This window comes from Dendropsophus ebraccatus, chromosome 3, assembly GCF_027789765.1.
Source record: "Dendropsophus ebraccatus isolate aDenEbr1 chromosome 3, aDenEbr1.pat, whole genome shotgun sequence".
Classification (NCBI taxonomy): Eukaryota; Metazoa; Chordata; class Amphibia; order Anura; family Hylidae; genus Dendropsophus; species Dendropsophus ebraccatus.
In genome coordinates, this window is record NC_091456.1 from 61,484,770 (window position 1) to 61,505,146 (window position 20,377).

Consider the following 20,377-nt stretch of genomic DNA (forward strand, 5'->3'; position numbering starts at 1 on the left):
CTCATTCAGTGGCTCACAGGTGACATCTTCTTTGATCTAAGGCGCCATTTTCCTTTTTGTCTTCTTCTGACCCAGACCACCATGATGACTTCTTCCAGCTACAATTCATCTCTTCTGAACCTGCCAAACATTTTAGGCTCCGCACTTTTACAACTTCCACATTTTGTGTCATGTGCAGTAAAGTCCGTAGCTATGTGGGTTGCCCCCTGTATGTAGAATCCCCTGCTGTGCCCCCATATAGTAATAATTCCCCCTGTGCTCTGTACCCATATTAACCCCCCCCCCCTGTGCTTTGTCCCCTTGGTAGTAATCCACCCTGTACAGTCCCCACAGTAATAATGCCCCCTGTACAGTCCCCCTAGTAATAATCACCCCTTTACAGTCCCCATGGTAATAATCACCCCTGTGCTGTCCCCATAGTAACAATCCCCCCCTCCCATGTTCTGCCCCATAGTAACAATCCCTCCCTCCCATGTTCTGCCCCATAGTAATAATCCCCCCCATGTTCTGCCCTATAGTAACAATCCCCCTCCCATGTTCTGCCCCACAGTATTAATCCCCCCTCCCATGTTCTGCCCCATGGTATTAATCCCCCCCCCCTCCCATGTTCTGCCCCATAGCATTAAAGGGGTAGTGCGGCGCAAAACATCTGCCATCTTGGGACATAACTGTGCTCAGCCAATCGCGGCTGAGCAGCTGATGACGCGGCAAAGGGGGGCCGGCATGAGGGACGGCTGGAGCGGTTCTGCCGGCCTCCCAAAGACGTCGTCATTGTCCCACGATGGCGGCCGGGGATCACCATCTTTTTCCCCTCCGTTCGAAAAAACTGAATATGAACAGAAAGTGCACTTCTGTTTTCTTTGAAACATTATAGTCAATGAGAACGGATTTAAATGGACAGTAATTCCGTTACATCTGTTTGTAAGTTACCAGTTTTCATCAGTTTTTTCACTGAGTATGCGCAGAAGAAGTGAGAAACCAAAGAAGAAAAATAAACTAATGTACAAACGGATGCTGGCTGAAGTAAAGTCAGTTTTTTAAAGCCAAAATGCAAACGGACCATTTAAAAATAATGAATATTTTGCTCATCGGTTTGCATCAGTCTGCTCATCAGTTTATACTTATCCGTTCAATTAACATGGACAGATCTGTTAGCAAATAAGAAAAACACTAGTGTGAACCCTGCCTTAGTTCGTGACAACATTAGCATGAGAGACACTGGAGGCTACAGTATAGACACATCTACCATGTTCCACCATTTTGTTCCTCTAAAGACTTTCCATTCTTTCCAATAGAGATGATAGTATAGGACGAGACCAAATGCACACAGCATGGTAGCATAATCCTGCACTAAACTCCCTGCATAGATATCAGTAGTATCCTACTAAACTAAAGTACCCTATTACACAGAGTTTTTTTCTTAGGGTTCCTGTTAGAAAAAAAAATTGCATGTTCCATTGGTTTTAGGGATGGTCCGAACCTGGTTCGGGTCGGGTTCTTCCGAACCCGAACCCTCGGAAATTATTCCTGCTGTCTGCCCGCTCTGTGAAGAGGGTGTATACAGCGGGAGGACCGCCTGGAAAACTGGGATACAGCCATAACCATAGGCTGTATCCCAGTTTTCCAGGCGGTCCTCCCACTGTATCCACCCGCTGCACAGAGCGGGCAGACAGCGGGTATCTGATGCCGAGCGTTGGGGTTCATACGAACCCGAACCTCGGCAGGTTACGGACCATCCCTAATTGGTTTGCATATTAGTATGCTGGTATAACATAAATCCCTGCCCCCACGGCAGATTTTCTGAGAGGTGCACACTTCTCAGTAAATTCAGTAAATCTCAGGAAGAGGCAGATTTTCTCCATGATATACAGCAGCTAGCAGGTGTAAATCATGATGAATCAAGCGCAAGATGAGGCCACTTTTCGTCCCTGCCTATCAGACAACATGAGTGTAGGTCAGCAAAAAGGCACAGATTATTCTGGATGTAAGCCAGGCACAGTCTTAATAAATGGCCCTGCAGAGTACAGGGGTTTACAGTGTGTATATAGACAACATTCTGGGGGAAGGGGGATATATGAACACTGCATCTGCACATCAGCAAATAACCAATGGGTTATTGGTGATTTGTCCAATCAATATGTAAATTACATCTTTAGGTGGTCTGGGGGCATTACATGATGTGCAGAAGCATTGGTAATCTCATCCACATCACTCCTCTCCTTGTGCCAGACCTTACACATCCCCATCATTGTCAGAGATAAGCAGCGCAAGTGTAAAACCTTCACTGCTTGGCAGCATTTCTCACTTGTGCGCCCAGGTTATGCCTTCCCACCATAGCGCCAGCAGGCTGTGAAGCATTTGGCGCATACTGTTAACACTGTCTTCAAAAATCAGTGTGGCACATCTCCTCAAAGAATTTACTGCCTGACTGCATCCACTAAAAGACATGTCCCTGATCCATATATAGATATCTTATATAAACGTTTTATTACGCCACCTAAAGACATATAACTGACCATAATATTATAATCACGCCAAAGGGGGCACCCGCACAGCCCAACCTCCATTTTTTTTACTGATTAAAACTGATTAAAACTGATTAAAACCTTTATTATGCAACCAATTAACTAGGGATGGTCTGAACCGAGTTCAGTTCGGGTTTGTACGAACCCGAACTCTCGTTAATGATTCCCGCTGTCTGCCCGCTCCGTGGAGCGGGCGGATCCAGCGGGAGGACCGCCTGGAAAACTGGGATACAGCCATAGCCATAGGCTGTATCCCAGTTTTCCAGGAGGTCCTCCCGCTGTATCCACCCGCTCCACGGAGCGGGCAGACAGCGGGAATCTGATACCGAGCGTTCGGGTTCATACGAACCCGAACCTCTGAGGGTTCGGACCATCCCTACAATTAACTTATCTAGATTTAACTAGTAGGACCATACGCAAATAACACCTCAGTGCTGCTAAGATATCAATTATTATGCTATACAGCAATAGTGAGATTCTGGCTCATGTCTGCAAGCCTATAGTGCCACCCTGTGGCCTTACCTTTGAACTACTCATGTAGTTTACCACAGAATCCTTTTTGAAAAGATTTTCCCTCCAATAAACTACTTTTATAATGCAACTCTGCTGCACCGTTTTGTTAAATTATTATTATGCTAATAAGATGGTGGGCTGCAATGGGGACGGTACTTTATACACTGCTCAAAAAATAAAGGGAACACTCAAATAACACATCCTAGATCTGAATGAATGAAATATTCTCATTGAATATTTTGTTCTGTACAAAGTTTAATGTGCTGACAACAAAATCACACAAAAATCATCAATGGAAATCAAATCTATTAACCAATGGAGGCCTGGATTTGGAGTCACACACAAAATTAAAGTGGAAAAACACACTCCAGGCTGATCCAACTTTGATGTAATGTCCTTAAAACAAGTAAAAATGAGGCTGAGTGTTGTGTGTGGCCTCCAAGTGCCTGTGTGACCTCCCTATAATGCCTGGCCATGCTCCTGATGAGGTTGTGGATGGTCTCCTGAGGGATCTCCTCCTAGACCTGGACAGTCTGTGCTGCAACGTGACATTGGTGGATGGAGGTGTGCTGTCCTAGGTGTGCTTAATCAGATTCAGGTCTGGGGAACGCACGGGTCAGTCCATATCTTCAGGTCCAGCCGCACCAACATATGGTCTCACAAGGGGTCTGAGGATCTCATCTCAATACCTAATGGCAGTCAGGCTACCTCTGGCGAGCACATAGAGGGCTGTGCGGCCCTTCAAAGAAATGCCACCCCACACCATTACTGACCCACTGCCAAACTGGTCATGCTGAAGGATATTGCAGACAGCAGATCGCCGTACACAGGTTCTCCAGACTTCACATGTGCTCAGTGTTAGCCCGCTTTCATCTGTGAAGAGCACAGGGCACCAGTGGCGAATTTGCCAATCCTAGTGTTCTCTAGCAAATGGCAAGCATCCAGCATGTTGTTGGGATGTGAGCACAACCTCCATCTGTGGATGTTGGGCCCTTATACCATCCTCATGGAGTTGGCTTCTAACCATTTGTGCAGACACATGCACATTTGTGGCCTGCTGGGCTCTGGCAGTGCTCCTCCTGTTCCTCCTTGCACAAAGGCGGAGGAAGCAGTCCTGCTGCTGGGTTGTTGCCTTCCTACGGCCTCCTCCACGTCTCCTGGTGTACTGGCCTCTTGCCTGGTAGTGCTTCCAGACTCTGGCAGACACAGCAAACCTTCTTGCCACAGCTCATATTGATGTGCATCCTAGATGAGCTGCACTACCTGAGCCACTTGTGTGGGTTGTAGAGTCCGTCCAATGCTACCATGATTGTGAAAGCACCACCAACATTCAAAAGGAAACATTTAAGGGGATATATGTTTAAATCATTTAAATATACAAATGGCCCCATAAGAAAAATGGGGAAAAGATGTTTCAGACAAGGGGGCATAGTCTCACTCTCTGGAGGTGAAAAGTCTTCTGTACCATGACACCAGGGAATCTGTGGAACAGTGTACATAGTTAACCATGTAACAACTGATAATGCATATTAAAGCAAAAACCAAGCCACGAAGGGGAAAAAACTGTCAGAGACAGGATTGTGTGGAGTCGCAGAACTGGACGAGGTTACAAAGAGACACGTGACCTCCATAATTTTTAAATGGAAGTTTTGAACAACCAGGGCTCCTCCAAAAGCTGGCCACACCACCGCCTCCTACAGTTGGCCACACCACCTCCTCCTAAAGGTGGCCACACTACCAAACTAAGGGTGCTATTACACAGGCTTACTACAGCCCAGTCATTTTAGTAAACAAGCGCTGATCTGCTAGATTGGTGCTCATTTACTGGACCTATTAGACGGCCCGATAATTCGGGCAGTAAGGACTGCATGGACATCATTAGCGATGTCCATGCAGCCCTTGCCCAAACACCTTATACCTTACTTCTCCCCACTCCGCTCTTCTTTCCTGTGCTCCACAGCTTCCCGATCCTGGCGGTAGCAGCAGCGTTTGGACAATCGTCAGCCATTTGCCGTGCATCGCTATGTGTAATAGTGATAATCAGCTGATAATCATTTCTTCGGCTGATCGTTTTCTCTATTGCACGGAGCAATAATCGTCCCATTTCGGCCGATTATCGCTCCATGTAATAGGGCCCTAAGTCATTGGGGAGAAGGGCCTTGGTAAGAGAGGTGGGCAAGAATCCAATGGCTGCTCTGGATGAACTCCAAAGATCCTGTGTTCAGATGCGAGAAACTTTCATGTCAACCATCACTGCAGAACTCCATCAATCTTAGGTTTATGGCAGAGTGACTAAAAATAAGTCTCCTTTTGATCACACGAAAGCCCACCTGGAGTTTTCAAAAAAGCTACTAAAGGAAAGTGTGAAATACAAAGTTCTGTAGTCTGGTGGAACAATATTGAACTTCTTGGCCTCAATTCTAAGCATTATGTCTGAAGGAAACCCAAACTGCCCAATACCATCCCTACAATAAAGCATCGTGGTGGCAGCATGATGCTGTTGGGATGTTTTTTTTACTGTCTGGAACAGAGAGATTGGTCAAGGTTGAGGGAAAACTAAATCGAACATAGTACAGAGATATTTCTCTAAAAACCTGATCTAGAGTGCTCTAGAACTCAGACTGGGCTCAAGGCTTAGCTTCTCATAAGATGATAACCCAACCCAAAGCCCATAGCCAAGATAAAAATTGGAGTGGCTTGGGGACAACTCTGAGAATGTCATAGCCAGAGACCTGGGTTGTAGCCAATAGAACATTTGTGGAGAGACGTAAAAATGGCTGCCCACTGATGGTCCTCATCCAACCTGACAGAGCTTAAGAGGGTTATCCTGTGCTACAAAAACATGGCCACGTATGCCCCACTCTTGTCTCCAGTTCAGGTGAGGTTTGCAATTAAGCTCCATTCACTTCAATGGAACCGAATTTCAAACCCCACCCAATCTGGAGAAAAGAGTTGTGCAAAAGTGGCCATTTTTTGTAGCACTGGATAACCAGTCTGCAAACCTTATGGCATCACACTTGTGAAGCCTGAAGGCTGGAATCACTGCCAAAGGTGCTACAAGTACTGAGTAAAGGGTCTAAATAGTATTTTAATGCAGTAGTTTACTTTTTGTCTTCTCAATAAATCAGCATAGCTTCCAAACCTTCTGTTTTCACTGAGTCATTATGGGGTACTAAGACACATATGCACAGAAAAACAAACAGCCGACCGGCTTAGAACGGTATTTAAAAAAAAAATAAAAAAAAATTATATATATATATCCTTTAATCGACAATTCACACAATTAAAACACAGAAATAGTGCACCCTCCACAGCACTAGCTAGTGCCAAAGTGAAACTACAAAAAATCCAAATGGCCAGAAGCAGAAATATCTCTATCTAACAAACCAGCAAAGTAAAGAAAGTGACAGCCAGGTCACCTTGTAAGTACTTTAGGGTTACAGTCTATTGTGGGAGGGTGCACGGATCCGGCGGCAGCCAACCATAAGTCCAAAACAAAATAGAAATAGTATAGGTTCCAGCACAGTGGAGACTCTTGAGTGAGTACTACATTGGATTTTTTGTCGCTGATCTCCCTGAGCTCAGTGATTGCTGTGTTTTGTAGGTTCCAGCAGTCAAAGATTAGTTAAAAGTTTAAATCTTTATTGCATCTTCCGGTTAAATCCCTTACTGCTCTGCACGCGATGGTCATGCAGAGCAGCAAGGATTTTTAGCTGGAATATGTAATAAAGGTTTAAGCTTTTAACTTTCCCATCTTGGAGTGCTAGAACCTACAAAACTTCTATACCTCCATCTAATATTGCACATGCCCTAGTTTAAACAATAGGATAGGCAATCTTACCACCTCAGATATCCGTTGGTGAGGAGACGTCTTTTTCTTAGTTCAGGCCCCGTATGGGAGGTGTAGACATGTATCCTGCAGTAGGCGGGAGTGTCAATCCCTAGGTTCCTTTAAAGTGTCATTATAACTTTCAAAATCTAAATCAACAGTAGATGGGATATAAAGCAGGTTTGCAATTTTCATTTATTATTATTATTTTTTTTTTTTGTTATCATGGAAAACACGGCACTTCCTGTTTTCTGACTCTTTTTTTCTCAAAAAATAGGAAACAGAAAACAGGAAGTCCTGTGTATCCTAGGACATCTGAGCGCTCACAGAGAGAAGGCAGTCATGTGATTGATGGACACATTGAGCCGTGACTCTCTGTACTGGCCGGAATTCTTGTGTTTAGTCTGTTTTTTTCAACCAGCAGAAGTCAGAAAATCAGCCTTCAGGAGACTGGACCTGGATTTCTGGTCAGTTTAGCTTTGTTTTACAGCATGACAGCAACAAAGAAATAAAGAATGTATGTTGCAAACTTGCTTTATTTTACATCTACTGTTGATTTAGATTTTAAAAGTTGTAACGACAGGTACACTTTAACGTAGGTACACCAGTCTATCCCTGCTGTCTCAGGGAACTGTTGGGGTAGAAGCCCTCAAAAGGGCGCCCCCTGCTACCCCCTATCCCAGACCCTACTCACCCTTGTATTGCACCCTATATCTTTCATCCAATAGGGCTCATCAGGGGAGATAAAGATCCTGCAAAACTCGGGTGTGATATTCCAAAGGCCCAAGTACATGTCAGCAGTGTGATAGTCCTTAGTAGCATACAGCGTATGGCTAATACTTGGGCCCTTGGGATATCCCACTGTGGGTTTAGTGCGACTCCTGTCTACAGCATTATTTATCTCCCTTTATGAGTTCTATTAGACAAACTGTGTAGGGAGCAAAAGAGTGAGTGTAGAGTCTGGCATAAGGGGTAGCTTGGGGCAGGGGCATTTTAGGGTGTCTACCCTGACGGTTCCCTGCTAGGTTCTCCTTTAGTTCAGTCAGCACTGAAGGTATATTGTGGTAGGTTTTCCCAAACCTCCTTTACACAGCTGCACTATTTTTGGCCACAAGATGCCACTAGAGAGTATTGTCTTATATTACAGCCATCACATTGAAGTGAATAGGGGTTATTGTTGTGATACTGTGTATGTGCAAAAATATAATTCCTGACAGGTCTCACTCTATCATCACAAGCAGCAAGTCCTAACCTATCACCTCCCTTCCTGATTTAAAATTGTTTATTTGTAACAACAGTGTCTGTTTAAAGCACCTGGTCGCAATCATGTGTTATTATGGGTCTCAAGGTACATAAAATATAATACTGATAGGACCTAGCAGGGCCCACATTACTTCAACATTACTGTGGGTGGTAACCCCTAAAACAGCTGCAGTGGTGGTAAAATGTGTTGCCACTGAGCATACAAAAAACTGAGCTTCCTGTACGGGGTGGGAGCGCAAGTAGAGGAGGGACATGGCCTGCATAGCGGGGTCTACAGCCCTGTACTCTGACCCAGGAAGTCTTCCTCACCTTCCAAATTATAGCAGATCCACTTCAGACTGGGGCTTACATCAGGGGACAGGACTGTGGGGGGAATCTCTTCATAGCTGTAACCCCTCTCTCCCCGGACAGAGAGCACTGCATGTATGTGCCCACATCTGCCCTGCTCATTCCTTTATGCTCCCTGCAGTCTCTGTCAGCCCTTGTGTTTCCCATCCTTTCCATTACTGTACAGTAACTTATAATATCACATATTCTGCTGTTTCTGAATGTTTGTTTTAATTGTTTTACATGTTATTCAGAATAATCATAATTTTCGAGGATGTGGAACTAAATGTCTGCATTTCTATGATTTCTTATGGGAAAATTTGCTTTGGTTTGAGAGTGGATTTGGATTACAAGCGCGGTCCCGGAACAAATTATGCTCGTAATCCAAGGCACCACTGTATATATATATATATATATATATATATATATATATATATATATATATATACAGAATATATATATACACAGTGGTACCTTGGTTTAAGAGTAACTTAGATTGAGAGCATTTTGCAAGAAGAGCTCACAGTTTTTTAAAATTGTAACTTAGTTTAAGAGCATTTGCTTTGGTTTAGGAGCTCACTGCTGGGTGGGAGGGGGAGTGGGGGAGGGGCAGGGTCTGCATAGAGTGGTCTACTGCCCTGTACTCTGACCCAGGAAGTCTCCCTCACCTTCCAAATCATAGCAGATCCACAGGCTGGTGCTTACAACAGGGGACAGGACTGTGGAGGTAATCTCTTCAAAGCTGTAAACCCTCTCTCCCTGGACAGAGTTCTGCCATGTATGTGTCCACATATGCTCTACTCATTCCTTCATGCTCCCTGCAGTCTCAGTCAGCCCTTGTTTCCCATCCTCTCCATTACTGCTATAATATGCCTGCACTCACACTCAGCTGTACACACTGCTGCTATAATGTGCCTGCACTCACACTCAGGTATACACATTGCTGCTATAATGTGCCTGCACTTACACTCAGCCATTCATACTGCTGTATAGAAAAGTTTCTGTCACTGTCCTCCTGCACAGCTCTGTGATTCTCACTTCCTGATTGGTTCATGCTTAACACATATCCCTTTCCCCATTGTTGTCATATGACCAAACAGAACTCTTACAGCAGCCCTGCTTCTCTTATTCTAGCTTGTTGTACTACATTTTTGCATTGTGGGGATCTGCAGCTCCATCCTGTATTTTTTCCAGGTTTATGCACTTACTATACATTATACTCCACATGCTGATTGCTATACTGTACAGTAACTTAATATAACAGTACAGTAACAGTAATATAACATATTCAGCTGTTTCTGTATTCAGAATAAAAATTAAAAAAAGAGTTGTTTTTTTTTATTGGAGAGTGATTTGGATTACAAGCACAGTCCCGGAACAAGTAATACTCGTAATCCAAGGCATCACTGTATATATATAATTTTATTAAAAGGAAAAAAAGACAGAAACAAGAGTACTGAGAACAAAATATTTATTTCTTTCATCCATAAAACTATAGTTTACAGTTAATTTTCTCTAAATAAATTATAGAATTTGTCATTTACAAGCAATAAACTAGATCACAATGTTTCAAAGACGGTATGTACACAACATAAGGCTTAGTTATAAACAGCACATATTCCTCAATGTCTCTAGTAAACATATTGAAAACATCTGTATTGAAGCTGATCGTCAAGAAGTATGAGTACGCAGAAGCTGCATGAAATTATACTGCAACCCAAAAAGACAGACCCTTAGTCTAGATTTCAGGAGGAAGAAAAAACTACTTCATTTACTTTGCATTTATGATCTTTTGCATGGAGTTTTAGAAGGTCAACAGGTCATGTGTCATGCCATTCACATCGGAAAACATGCAGAGAAACACCATGTGAGTTCTGGGTAACGATCACCCCAAGTGGTTTGCAGCAATGTAAGCAAAACTTTAATGCTTGATAAGAGTTCTTCACAGTTCCATTTGCAAAGTGCAACTTATTGTTCTCCCCCATTCCACCAGCAAAGTTTGTCAGATCAAGGCAGATGACATAACTGCACTCATCCAAATGTCAGTAAATCTCCTCCTCACATAAGACACGCTCAGTAAACTGCGTTTTCAGCACGCCGGCTTTCACAAGAAGGTTTCCATGTGTCTTTTTACTGTAAATGAGAAAACAAAGAACATTAGGTATTTGATAACTTTGTGATATGTGATCACATACACAGTAGTCGCCCTTGGTTTTGATTTGCAAAACAAAGAGGTCCTGACACTTTAGTTAGAGAACCATCCATCACCATCCTTATAAAAAGTTTTATAAAAACGTGACCTGCAGATGTCATAGTGACAGAGAAAATGTTTTTATCGATGGTGCGAAGACCCCCACCGAAGTGCACACTGAGGGGGACATTAATGATGTGGTGTAGATGCAAATAAATCTATTCCCAAATGCTTGTTTTGCAAACATTTTATTTGCATGTCGGCCCTCTGCACCACTCACTTCACAGAGACAAGGAGGGGTACAAACGGTGCATGCATACAGAGGCCACATTTAACTAATTTGTACTGGAAAAATGCCACTGAAATTTTCACTGTGTGTCCACGGCGAGGCTCCAGTGTGCACAGGATTATGTACAGACATTCTTCTCTACATAACTCCTGCGAGCCACTGCCTCACCAGGGGATTTTTTAAAGATTGGCACAGAAAAAGTGTATTCTCTACCAGTTGTGCCTGTGTGACCAGTCTGGTTGAAAAATGCTGACCAAAAGACTGAGAGAAATACTACGTGTGACATAGCCTACAGTATATCAACAAAAGAGACACTGAAGGGAAACAAGTTGTGCTTAAGTTGCACAAATGTCACATACATTGTTGGACAATAGTTGTCATTGAAGCTGTTGCATAACAAAAGCCTGAGTTTAGTCCCAGTAATCAGTCTGATCAGGCCGAGATTTCTAACATATCAGGAGTAATTTATCTGATTAGTTCTCTAAATAATGAAAACCTTAAGGCTATGTTCACACTATGTGAAAAGAACAGCCGTATTTTAGAAACAATGGCCGTTATGTTCTTAACAACTGCTGTTGTGTGCACATAGGCTGTTGTTATGAAATATGATCATTGTTTTTACATAGTGTGAACATAGCCTTAAAGTGTACCTGTCATTTCGCAAAACCTTTGTCATGTCATAGAAACATTTCAAACGTTTTGATCGGTCTGGGTCGAGTGTTCAGATTTGTACCGATTAGGAGAATGCTGCCGCGCTCTGTGTTAAAAAAAAAGAGACATGCTTATAATGTAAGTCTATAGAGCGCATCCCTTGTTTTCTTACACAGAACGGGAAAAGCCGTGTGGTCCTCTCCCCACTCATTCTCTTGATTGGTACAGGTCTGAACACAGACCCAGAACAACCAAAACTTTTGACAAGTTTCTATGACATATCAAAGGTTTTGCAAAGAGACAGTGATACTTTAAATTAAAGCTAAATTCTGCTGTTATTTTTAGTGGATTGAATTGAGCGAATGGCCGCCATTTAATGGTAAATAATGGCCGTTGCTTTAAAATAACAGCAATTATTTGCGATTAAATGACGTCCATCCACTAAATTTTAACAGTGTGTGAAAATAACCTTTCAGTGTTTTAGTCCACTACTGGTTTTGGTTGCAAAATACTGACCAAAAATACTGTGTGTGAACATAGCCTAAAACAATCTATTACAATATATAATGGGTGAACACAGAAAATTCAATTATTGCTGCGTTCCAGAGCCACTGTTTAACTAGGGTACTAAAGAGCACCTAGTAAGATTGCTGCAAAGCTACTGAACAGGTAAAACTCCTTTATCAAATTTCAGACAAATGGGTGTAAAATACATCATTCCTTCTGTTAGAACAGGGATGGGGAACCTCCAGCCCTCCAGCTGTTGGAAAACTACAATTCCCATTATGCCTGGACAGCGAACTGTAGTTCTGCAACAGCTGAAGGCCGAAGGTTCCCAATCCCTGTGTTATTAATATTATTATTTTTTTTTTAAAGCTCCCTTCCTTCCAGAGCGCTATACAAGTCATAGGGGATATGAAACAGAAACATTACAACATCAAAACACGTTACATGAATAAGGTGAATGGCAGACTGGTACATGGGCATAGAGGAGTCTGTCTGTGATGGCTTACAATCTACTGTGCTAGAAGAGACCTGTGTATTCTAGAAGAACTATGTGCTGCAGACATCTATAACAATAAACATGTATATAAAGTTATGTTTGGTATATAGTAATTAGAGATGAGCGAACCGGGTTCGGGTTCGAGTCGATCCGAACCCGAACGTTCGGTATTTGATTAGCTGGGGCTGCAGAACTTGGATAAAGGTTGTCTGGAAAACATGGATACAGCCAATGACTATATCCATGTTTTCCACATAGCCTTAGGGCTTTATCCAAGTTCAGCAGCCACCGCTAATCAAATTATGAAAGTTGGGGTTCAGATCGACTTGAGCATGCTCGGGGTTCGCTCATCTCTAATAGTAATGTCACTGTATATAGTAAGAAGATGCTGTCTGTGCACACATTGTAAATAAAATGTATGCCCATTATTAGATGTGGCATCAAACCAGCCAAAACGATCCATATGGAGTGGTTAGTATGTAAATACACCTCACTAAAAGGCCCAGAGGGATCTCTAACACTCCAACAGTATCTCCTCAGATATAAAACTTTTATTGACTCCAAATTAAAACATAGGGGGGAGATTTATCAAACATGGTGTAAAGTAGAATTGTCTTAGTTGCCCCTAGCAACCAATCAGATTCCACCTTTCATTTTCCAAAGAGTGAGGAATGAAAAGTGGAATCTGATTGGTTGCTAGGGGCAACTGAGACAGTTTCACTTTACACCATGTTTGATAAATCTCCCCCAAAGTGTGTATATTACACGTACCTGAGTTTAAAACACACCTAAAACACTAGTTATCAATAGGTAACCAGTTTAGTTGTGCATTGGAGCCAAACTTACTGTGGCAATACTGCCAATATAAAGTACTGGTGTAGCTGCAAACTACTAAAAATATTGGTGACTATTGATCCACAGCAATACACTTTCTGTTTATATTCACACAATGTCTTTTTTCTGCTGTATTTTTGAGGCCAAATTATGGCCAAATTTACAGACTTTTTTTTTTTTTTTTACTCAAAATGGTGACAGTCTGAAAATACAACAAAAAAGACTGTCTTCCTTGCATCAGGACTATGTTTTAGTAGCTAGAAGATTAACAAACCCTCAAATCTCCAGAAGCAATCCAAAGCAACTATTTCCATCCCAGCCATGCAGCTTGTATTATTGCGGGTCAACAGACTTATCTGGAGCATAAAACAGTTTGCCTTCAGGCCTTTAATCTACTCCTGTAACTTAAAAGACACACACACACACAAACACATTTGTTCCATTTTATAGACTCCCACTAATACAACTACATGCTGGGTTTCAGCATCAGTGGGTGTTTAATCAGTGACTGCCAAGGGAAAAAAGAGCATGTGACATTGTGTAGAGAACATGCAAAACATATACCAGGGAGAGGAGCACAATTGTGATTTCTTCCTTCAATGCCCCAGAGCAAGTACAGAAAACAATTTCAAATGGAAATTGCTTATTTCTCTGTTCTACGCTAAAGTCAGCCCAATAACTACTTATTAGTTGTTAATTCATTTCTTACAAAGTGTATGCAGTTATGTCTACACAATGCATTGTATGGGATGCATTATTGGACCTTTCCTTCTGAAATGTTAATTAAGCATATAAAGATGATTTTTGTGAAATCCGGTGTCTTTATAAAAAAAGAAAAAGATAACAACAAAAACCAAACCCTGCATTATCTAGAGTGGACAGTGTAATATAAACTGTAGTGTGGGTCCATTTTAGTACTTGCTTGGCTTTTAAAACCCATTTTTAAATACTATAATATGTAACTAAGGGCCATCTATCTCTCAGCCAGAGTGAAAAGTAGCTCCACACATCCAATTCTTAAAGGGTACATTTCTTTCAAGCAGTTTTCCTCTATTTGACAGCTAGCGTGATTCATACCATATCTATAACTCATTTCTGAACTCCAGAAAACAGCTCTAAAGTCATGGTCACTAGGTTTCTCTGCAATTTTGTATCTACTGTCTGTCAGGGGAAATAGCTCTAGTAATAGTTAGATCAGGACACATTACAGGAAGTATGGGGGAGGTATGGCATGTGCTCTGTACAAGAGACAGAGGGAGAGAGAGTCTGAGAAAGTCTAGGCCGTATAACTGTAAGATGAGTCAGTTGAATATGTCCTACACAGTTCCTCAAAGATGAATCATGGCTTCCCTCTCATCTCTGAATACTTATAAAGCTCAGGGCAATTGTCCCTTAGGCAAATACCAGTGTACATACTGCTCTATGTCAACAGTGCTGCAGTGTTATCTCCCCCACTTTAATGTAACCTTTTCCTTGCTGTGGTCCTGTTGCTGTTTCTTCCCTTTCTGCTCACACAGCACCTCACAAACTCAATGCATCAGTAACCCCTTCACCCACCACATGCCATCTTGCCTTCTAAATAGCAGACTTGTAACAAGCACAGGGAGAAGCAGATTTAGTGCAGATTCGGTAAATCCATGGCAGAAAGAATCTGTACTGCATGTGTGATAAGTGACAGAATAAGCCTGGTAGCTAAACTGGCAAATGACAGTGTTGTGAAAAAGTGTTTGCACCAATTTCTTGTATTTTTGCTTATTTGTCACATGTAATGCTGCATTTACACGGAACGATTATCGTGCGAAATCGCACGATAACTATCGAATTCGAACGATAATCGTACGTGTAAACGCTGCGAACGATCAAACGACGAACGAGAAATCGTTCATTTTAATCTTACAACATGTTCCAAAATCGTTGTTCGCAAAAAAATTCGCAGAACATTCCGTGTAAACAGTCGTTCAACAATTTAACCAATGTGTGAGATAGGCTAAAGCGATCGCAAAACGAATCTCTGTACGATATATCGTACCGTCTAAACGCTGACTGTTATGACAAAAAAATCGTTACTCCGACATCGTTATTCGTACGATCGGGCCAATTATCGTTTCGTGTAAACGCAGCATTACTGTGGCAGATAATCGTACTAATTTTAATTAAAGAAAAAAAAGAGCGTAAAAAAAACAAAAACAAAATGCAGCTCTTAAATTATAATTTCTTTTTTTGAAGATCAAGATTTATTCTAAGCCATTATCACCCATGTGGAAGTGTAACTGCCCCCAAAACCTAATAACAGGTTGTGCCACCCATGGAAGGAACAACTGCAATCAAATGTTTCAGTCATCTGTAAATAATCTTGGCCCACTCTACTTTTCAAATTTGTTTTAATCTATCTACCAGTACTATCAATAGGGAACTACCTATGCAAGTTCTTGCCACATCATCCTAATAGAACGTAAGTCAGGAACCTATAAGCAGGTTTGTACATACGAACCTGCTGCTATGTACTTGTTGTGGGAGAGGTGCTCATTCCATCGCCAGCCTTCTTATTTTCCTATGTGGCACAGTTTTTTGAGTATTTACATCTAAAACAAATATGCTACTTATTTGGTACTCTGGGGGTGCTCCTCGGCCTCTCATTATATTGTCCCACCTGCCTGCTGAATCATACACTCCTACTTATGCGTAGGAGAGACACACTGCTACTTATGTATAGATAGATAGGCATTAGTAGGAGGGGGCGTACAAGCCAACGGGTGGAACAATGCATTGAGTGGTTGAGGAACAGTACACCAAACAGACTAAAGCCCTTATTACACAGGGTGATCAGAGGGAACAAGCAAGCGCCAACCTGTCAGGTCAGCGCTCACTTGCTCCACGTTCCCTGCCGGAACTTTTTCATGCGCCGACAGCAAGCAGGTAAGTGTGTGCTCATTCACAAAAATAATTAGCATCTAAACATAAAGTTATTTTTTCATGTTTTCTGTAATAATCATGGAATGCTTGTTATCACTGCAGCATACAGTATCAATAGGGAGTGGAACTGAAACAGCCATGTTCTCTTTTATTATCAGAGGCTGCAAATATAACATGGGGAGGTGGGTTAGTTATATAGTGGAAGACCTTCAACCAAGTTTTTAATTTCCAGTTAACATTTTTCAAGGTTTAAAGGGATATTCCTACAGTATCTTAACTGCAGCCCCCCCCTCCCCAAACCACTGGGGTCTGCCTTCCTTCTGGGGTCGGTATTCTCTCGAAAAATAACTTTTATTCGAACAAGCAAGCAAGGCAGGGTGTCAATGAGGCAGCGCCTAGAGCATCTGTGCCCTAGGCCTGCAGCACCTCTCTCGCCGTCTTGACCGAGCCTTGGGGCTTGCCAAAAAAGAAGAAAGGCAGAATACCAGCCCCAGGAGAAAGGCAGAACCCAAAACCAGACATGCTGTGATAAAGTCTAGAAACAGTACCTACCAGCTTGTGGGGGGTGGCAGGCGGTACAGATTTGCTTTAAATCTTTTTTGCAAAAACAATGATTTAGCAAAACACACACACATCTACACTTGTTACATTTAAAGGGGTATTCCCATTCAAATTAAAACTAGTAGGTTAAGGTGAGAAAACTTGCCGAAAGTTCGGGTTCACAGGAATTAAATACGCACTGTCAAATCCGCTGCGGATCCGCAGCAGATTTGTAAGTGCGGATTTGATGCTGTGTTCATTCATTTAGTTAAATCTGCTGAGGATCAGCTGCGGATCCGCAGCGGATTTTCTGCTGCGATACGGTAGGTGTGAAGGCACCCTTAGTCAATAAAACAAGTGAAAAAAAAAAATCATGCAGCAATTATTGTGGACCTGGTCTTGTGCTTAGAACCACGGCATCAATAGGTGGCATCATTGCTTAGCTAGAGAAGGTAAGACTGCTAACTGATAGTACCAAGACTGGTAACAAATGAAGCCAGGATACATATGAAGTAAACCTGTTTGGCAGCCATATTGTTATTGTTAACTATAGCACACTATAATACAAACTGAGGCTATGTTCACACTACGTAAGTTCAGCAGAAATCACGGCTGTTGTTACAACGGCCGTGATTTCTGCGGTACTTACGTAGTGCTGCAGGCCAAGGGAAACCTGGACGGAGTATATACACATGGTATACACTCCGGCCGGGATCCCTAGTGCACACTGTGGAGCAAGCGGCTGCGACCATATGCTCCATAGTGTGCTGTGGGATGTTCTGATGCGGGCGCATCAGAACTCTGCGGCACTAAAGATCATCCAGCTGGTATTGTAGTACCGGCCAGGAGGATCTTTTCAGAGACCGTCCATTTCGTGAACGGCCGGTCTCTTACGTAGTGTGAACATAGCCTGACACTGTATGGTTTCCATTGGGAAAACCTTCCCCTCTTTGAAGCTACTTATCACTTTATGGTATGTTATATAGTAGACATTATTCTCCTCCAGAAGTAATGCTCCTCCATAATAGGATATGCAGTAATGTATCTTCTAATAAATCCATGAGAAACTCGGTGACATATGAAGGTACACTATGGACACATAGCAAGCAATGGTTGCTCTATTACAGACCGGTAACACATGGCTGCGCTCCCTAAAGCCCATGTTTTTAATTATAATTCATGTGCTGTTTTGTATTTTAAACGGCAAGTCAATGGCAGATGCAACTATGAAAGCGTACCATTTCCTATATCTGCGATTTGCATTCCATAATACCTTTTGTATCCCCCTAACTTTATGACGTCCATATGTCCTAACAAGGCACATGGGCACGGCTTGCCTTTATGAGAACATACCATCTTTCATAGTAATATTTCTACTGTATACCTATGAAAAGCTCCTAATGTATACATGTAAACAAACGTGTTGATGGATGCCTAGCAATGACATCCATTACCTATTGTGGCCTCAGTTTACTGCATATGTCATTCCTCTTTCATGAGTTACTCCTGACAAACATGGCTTGAAAGCTAATGTACAGCTCCCTTTGTATATGTTTAATATATATCCGTAACTGATGCCATACAGTGGCATTTATTACCCCACGGCTTCTGATTAACGCAATGCAGTATACATTTTATTTACTGGATTTTGGTGGACAGGATAGAATAGCCTACCAGTGTAGTCTTGGAGGGAAAATTGTGCTCTTTTGGTCTCTATCTGACTAAATCACCCCAGTGGAGACATTTAGTGGATTTAGCGGAGAACATCCTGCGGGTTCCATCACTTCCACTTGCATCTCCTCGTGTCCCATAGACTTCATTCTATGCTTGGGCAGATTCCGCCGTCCGCCCAAAGAACTGACATGTCGATGGAATCCGCCTGAGCCTAGAATGGAGTCTATGGCACAGGCGGAAAGTCAAGCAGGAGCAAGCGGGGGCGAGCGGCGGAATCCACAGGATGTTCTCCACACGGATTCCTCAGTGTGAACGCACCCTAAGATGGGAAAATAAGTACTGTACGGCTTTATTACACAATGGCTACTAATATTACTTACAAACAAGTATTTAAAGTATTGCTACAGATTGTCAGAGCTATGGAGTTATGGAAGATAAAGTAGTGTGACCATGGGCTAGACCAGGGGTAGGGAACCTTGGCTCTCCAGCTGTGGCAAAACTACAATTCCCATCTTGCCTAGACAAACAAAGTTAAAGCTTTGACTGTTTAGGCATGTTGGGAGTTGAAGTTTTGTAACAGTTGGAGAACCAAGGTTTCCTACCCCCGGGCTAGACAGTCAGTTTTACTTCTTTCTGAAATGACTGATAAGGGAGAACAATAGATCGCATTCTACTGTACAGCAAATTAAAAAGCTGTCCGTTTCTGTAGTTTTAGCTCTAAAGCACCAAGCAGCAGGCAATGCCAGATATGTAGGGATGTACAATATTGTGGGGCCTATAGTTTTTATGCACTTAACGTTTCCTCATTTTATAGAAATAGTGTCACAAATGAAAAGTAATGAAATCTGCACTAACAGCTACCTCCCATAGAAACGACATGGTTATCCTGAAGCAGGGTTTACAAATGAAGTCATTTGGATGGGACACGGCACTGTGCACTATTTGACTATTGCTTTTTTTCTGGCCTCTCTTTATTTGTTATTCAAACTTGACTTCATGCTAGTGAAAATAAGGAAGGAACTTGCCTGCCAACACCCAGTATATCCTGGAACACACGTAGACAGTGAGCCAGGACAGATTAACAGCAGGGCTGTGGTTAACATTTTCTGTGGCATCTCACTTTATTATCTCTCTGCTCCAACTGTAGCCCAGTATGGACATTACTGACAAAGAGAACATACAGGAAGAACACACAATCGAAAAGATAAGTGGCGGCTAGTGCAATGCTGCAAAGCTGCTTCAATAGTCTACCTAACACAGCATGTTTGGATGTGAAATAGCTGGGTCAGGATGCTGGTTGTTGTGCACAGCACTTTAGGAAGCCTCTATTTTGTTATATAGGTCACCGATCAGAGCCCTGTTAGCTTTTTGGATTAACTGCCTCAACAAACTGTAGTTCCGTCATTCAGGGACAGGTCTATGACACAGCCATGCTGTGCTAAATGCAGAAGAAATCAGATACTTCATTTGGATTTCATAACAAATGGCTGTCTACAGATACGCGCCTGATTTCAAGGCTCTTCTGTCGACTTACAGAGGAGACATCTCCAATAGGCGGCACTAGAGGCGCTTCCTCCTGGAGGACAGCTAATTTGCATAACTTGATAACAAACATTACAGGAGCCTCTCCTCTCTCAATGAACAGGTGCAATAAACGTACCCCTGTTCCCTGAAGCCATGTTGCCGCAACATTGTGCAGCTATTGCACGTGGCGTGTAGGTGTAGTTTCAATCACACGCGATAATTGTGATGGACATTAACCCCTTTCGTCTTGGAAAATATACTTACAAAACATGCATAGGCGGGAAGTGAGCATTGGGGAACA

General features: G+C 42.4%; 1 protein-coding gene across 2 annotated transcripts in view; it reads right to left on the bottom strand.

Annotated features, from left to right (window-relative positions):
- Positions 1–9,911: 9,911 nt before the first annotated feature.
- The window catches only part of PIP5K1B (phosphatidylinositol-4-phosphate 5-kinase type 1 beta), a 113,089-nt gene continuing 102,623 nt past the window's right edge, over positions 9,912–20,377 (bottom strand). For both annotated transcript variants that reach the window (XM_069961874.1, XM_069961875.1), the window contains exon 15: positions 9,912–10,590. In XM_069961874.1, coding sequence (XP_069817975.1) covers positions 10,588–10,590 — 3 coding nt within the window. In that variant the 3' untranslated portion in view covers positions 9,912–10,587. The remainder of the gene's footprint in view (positions 10,591–20,377) is intronic.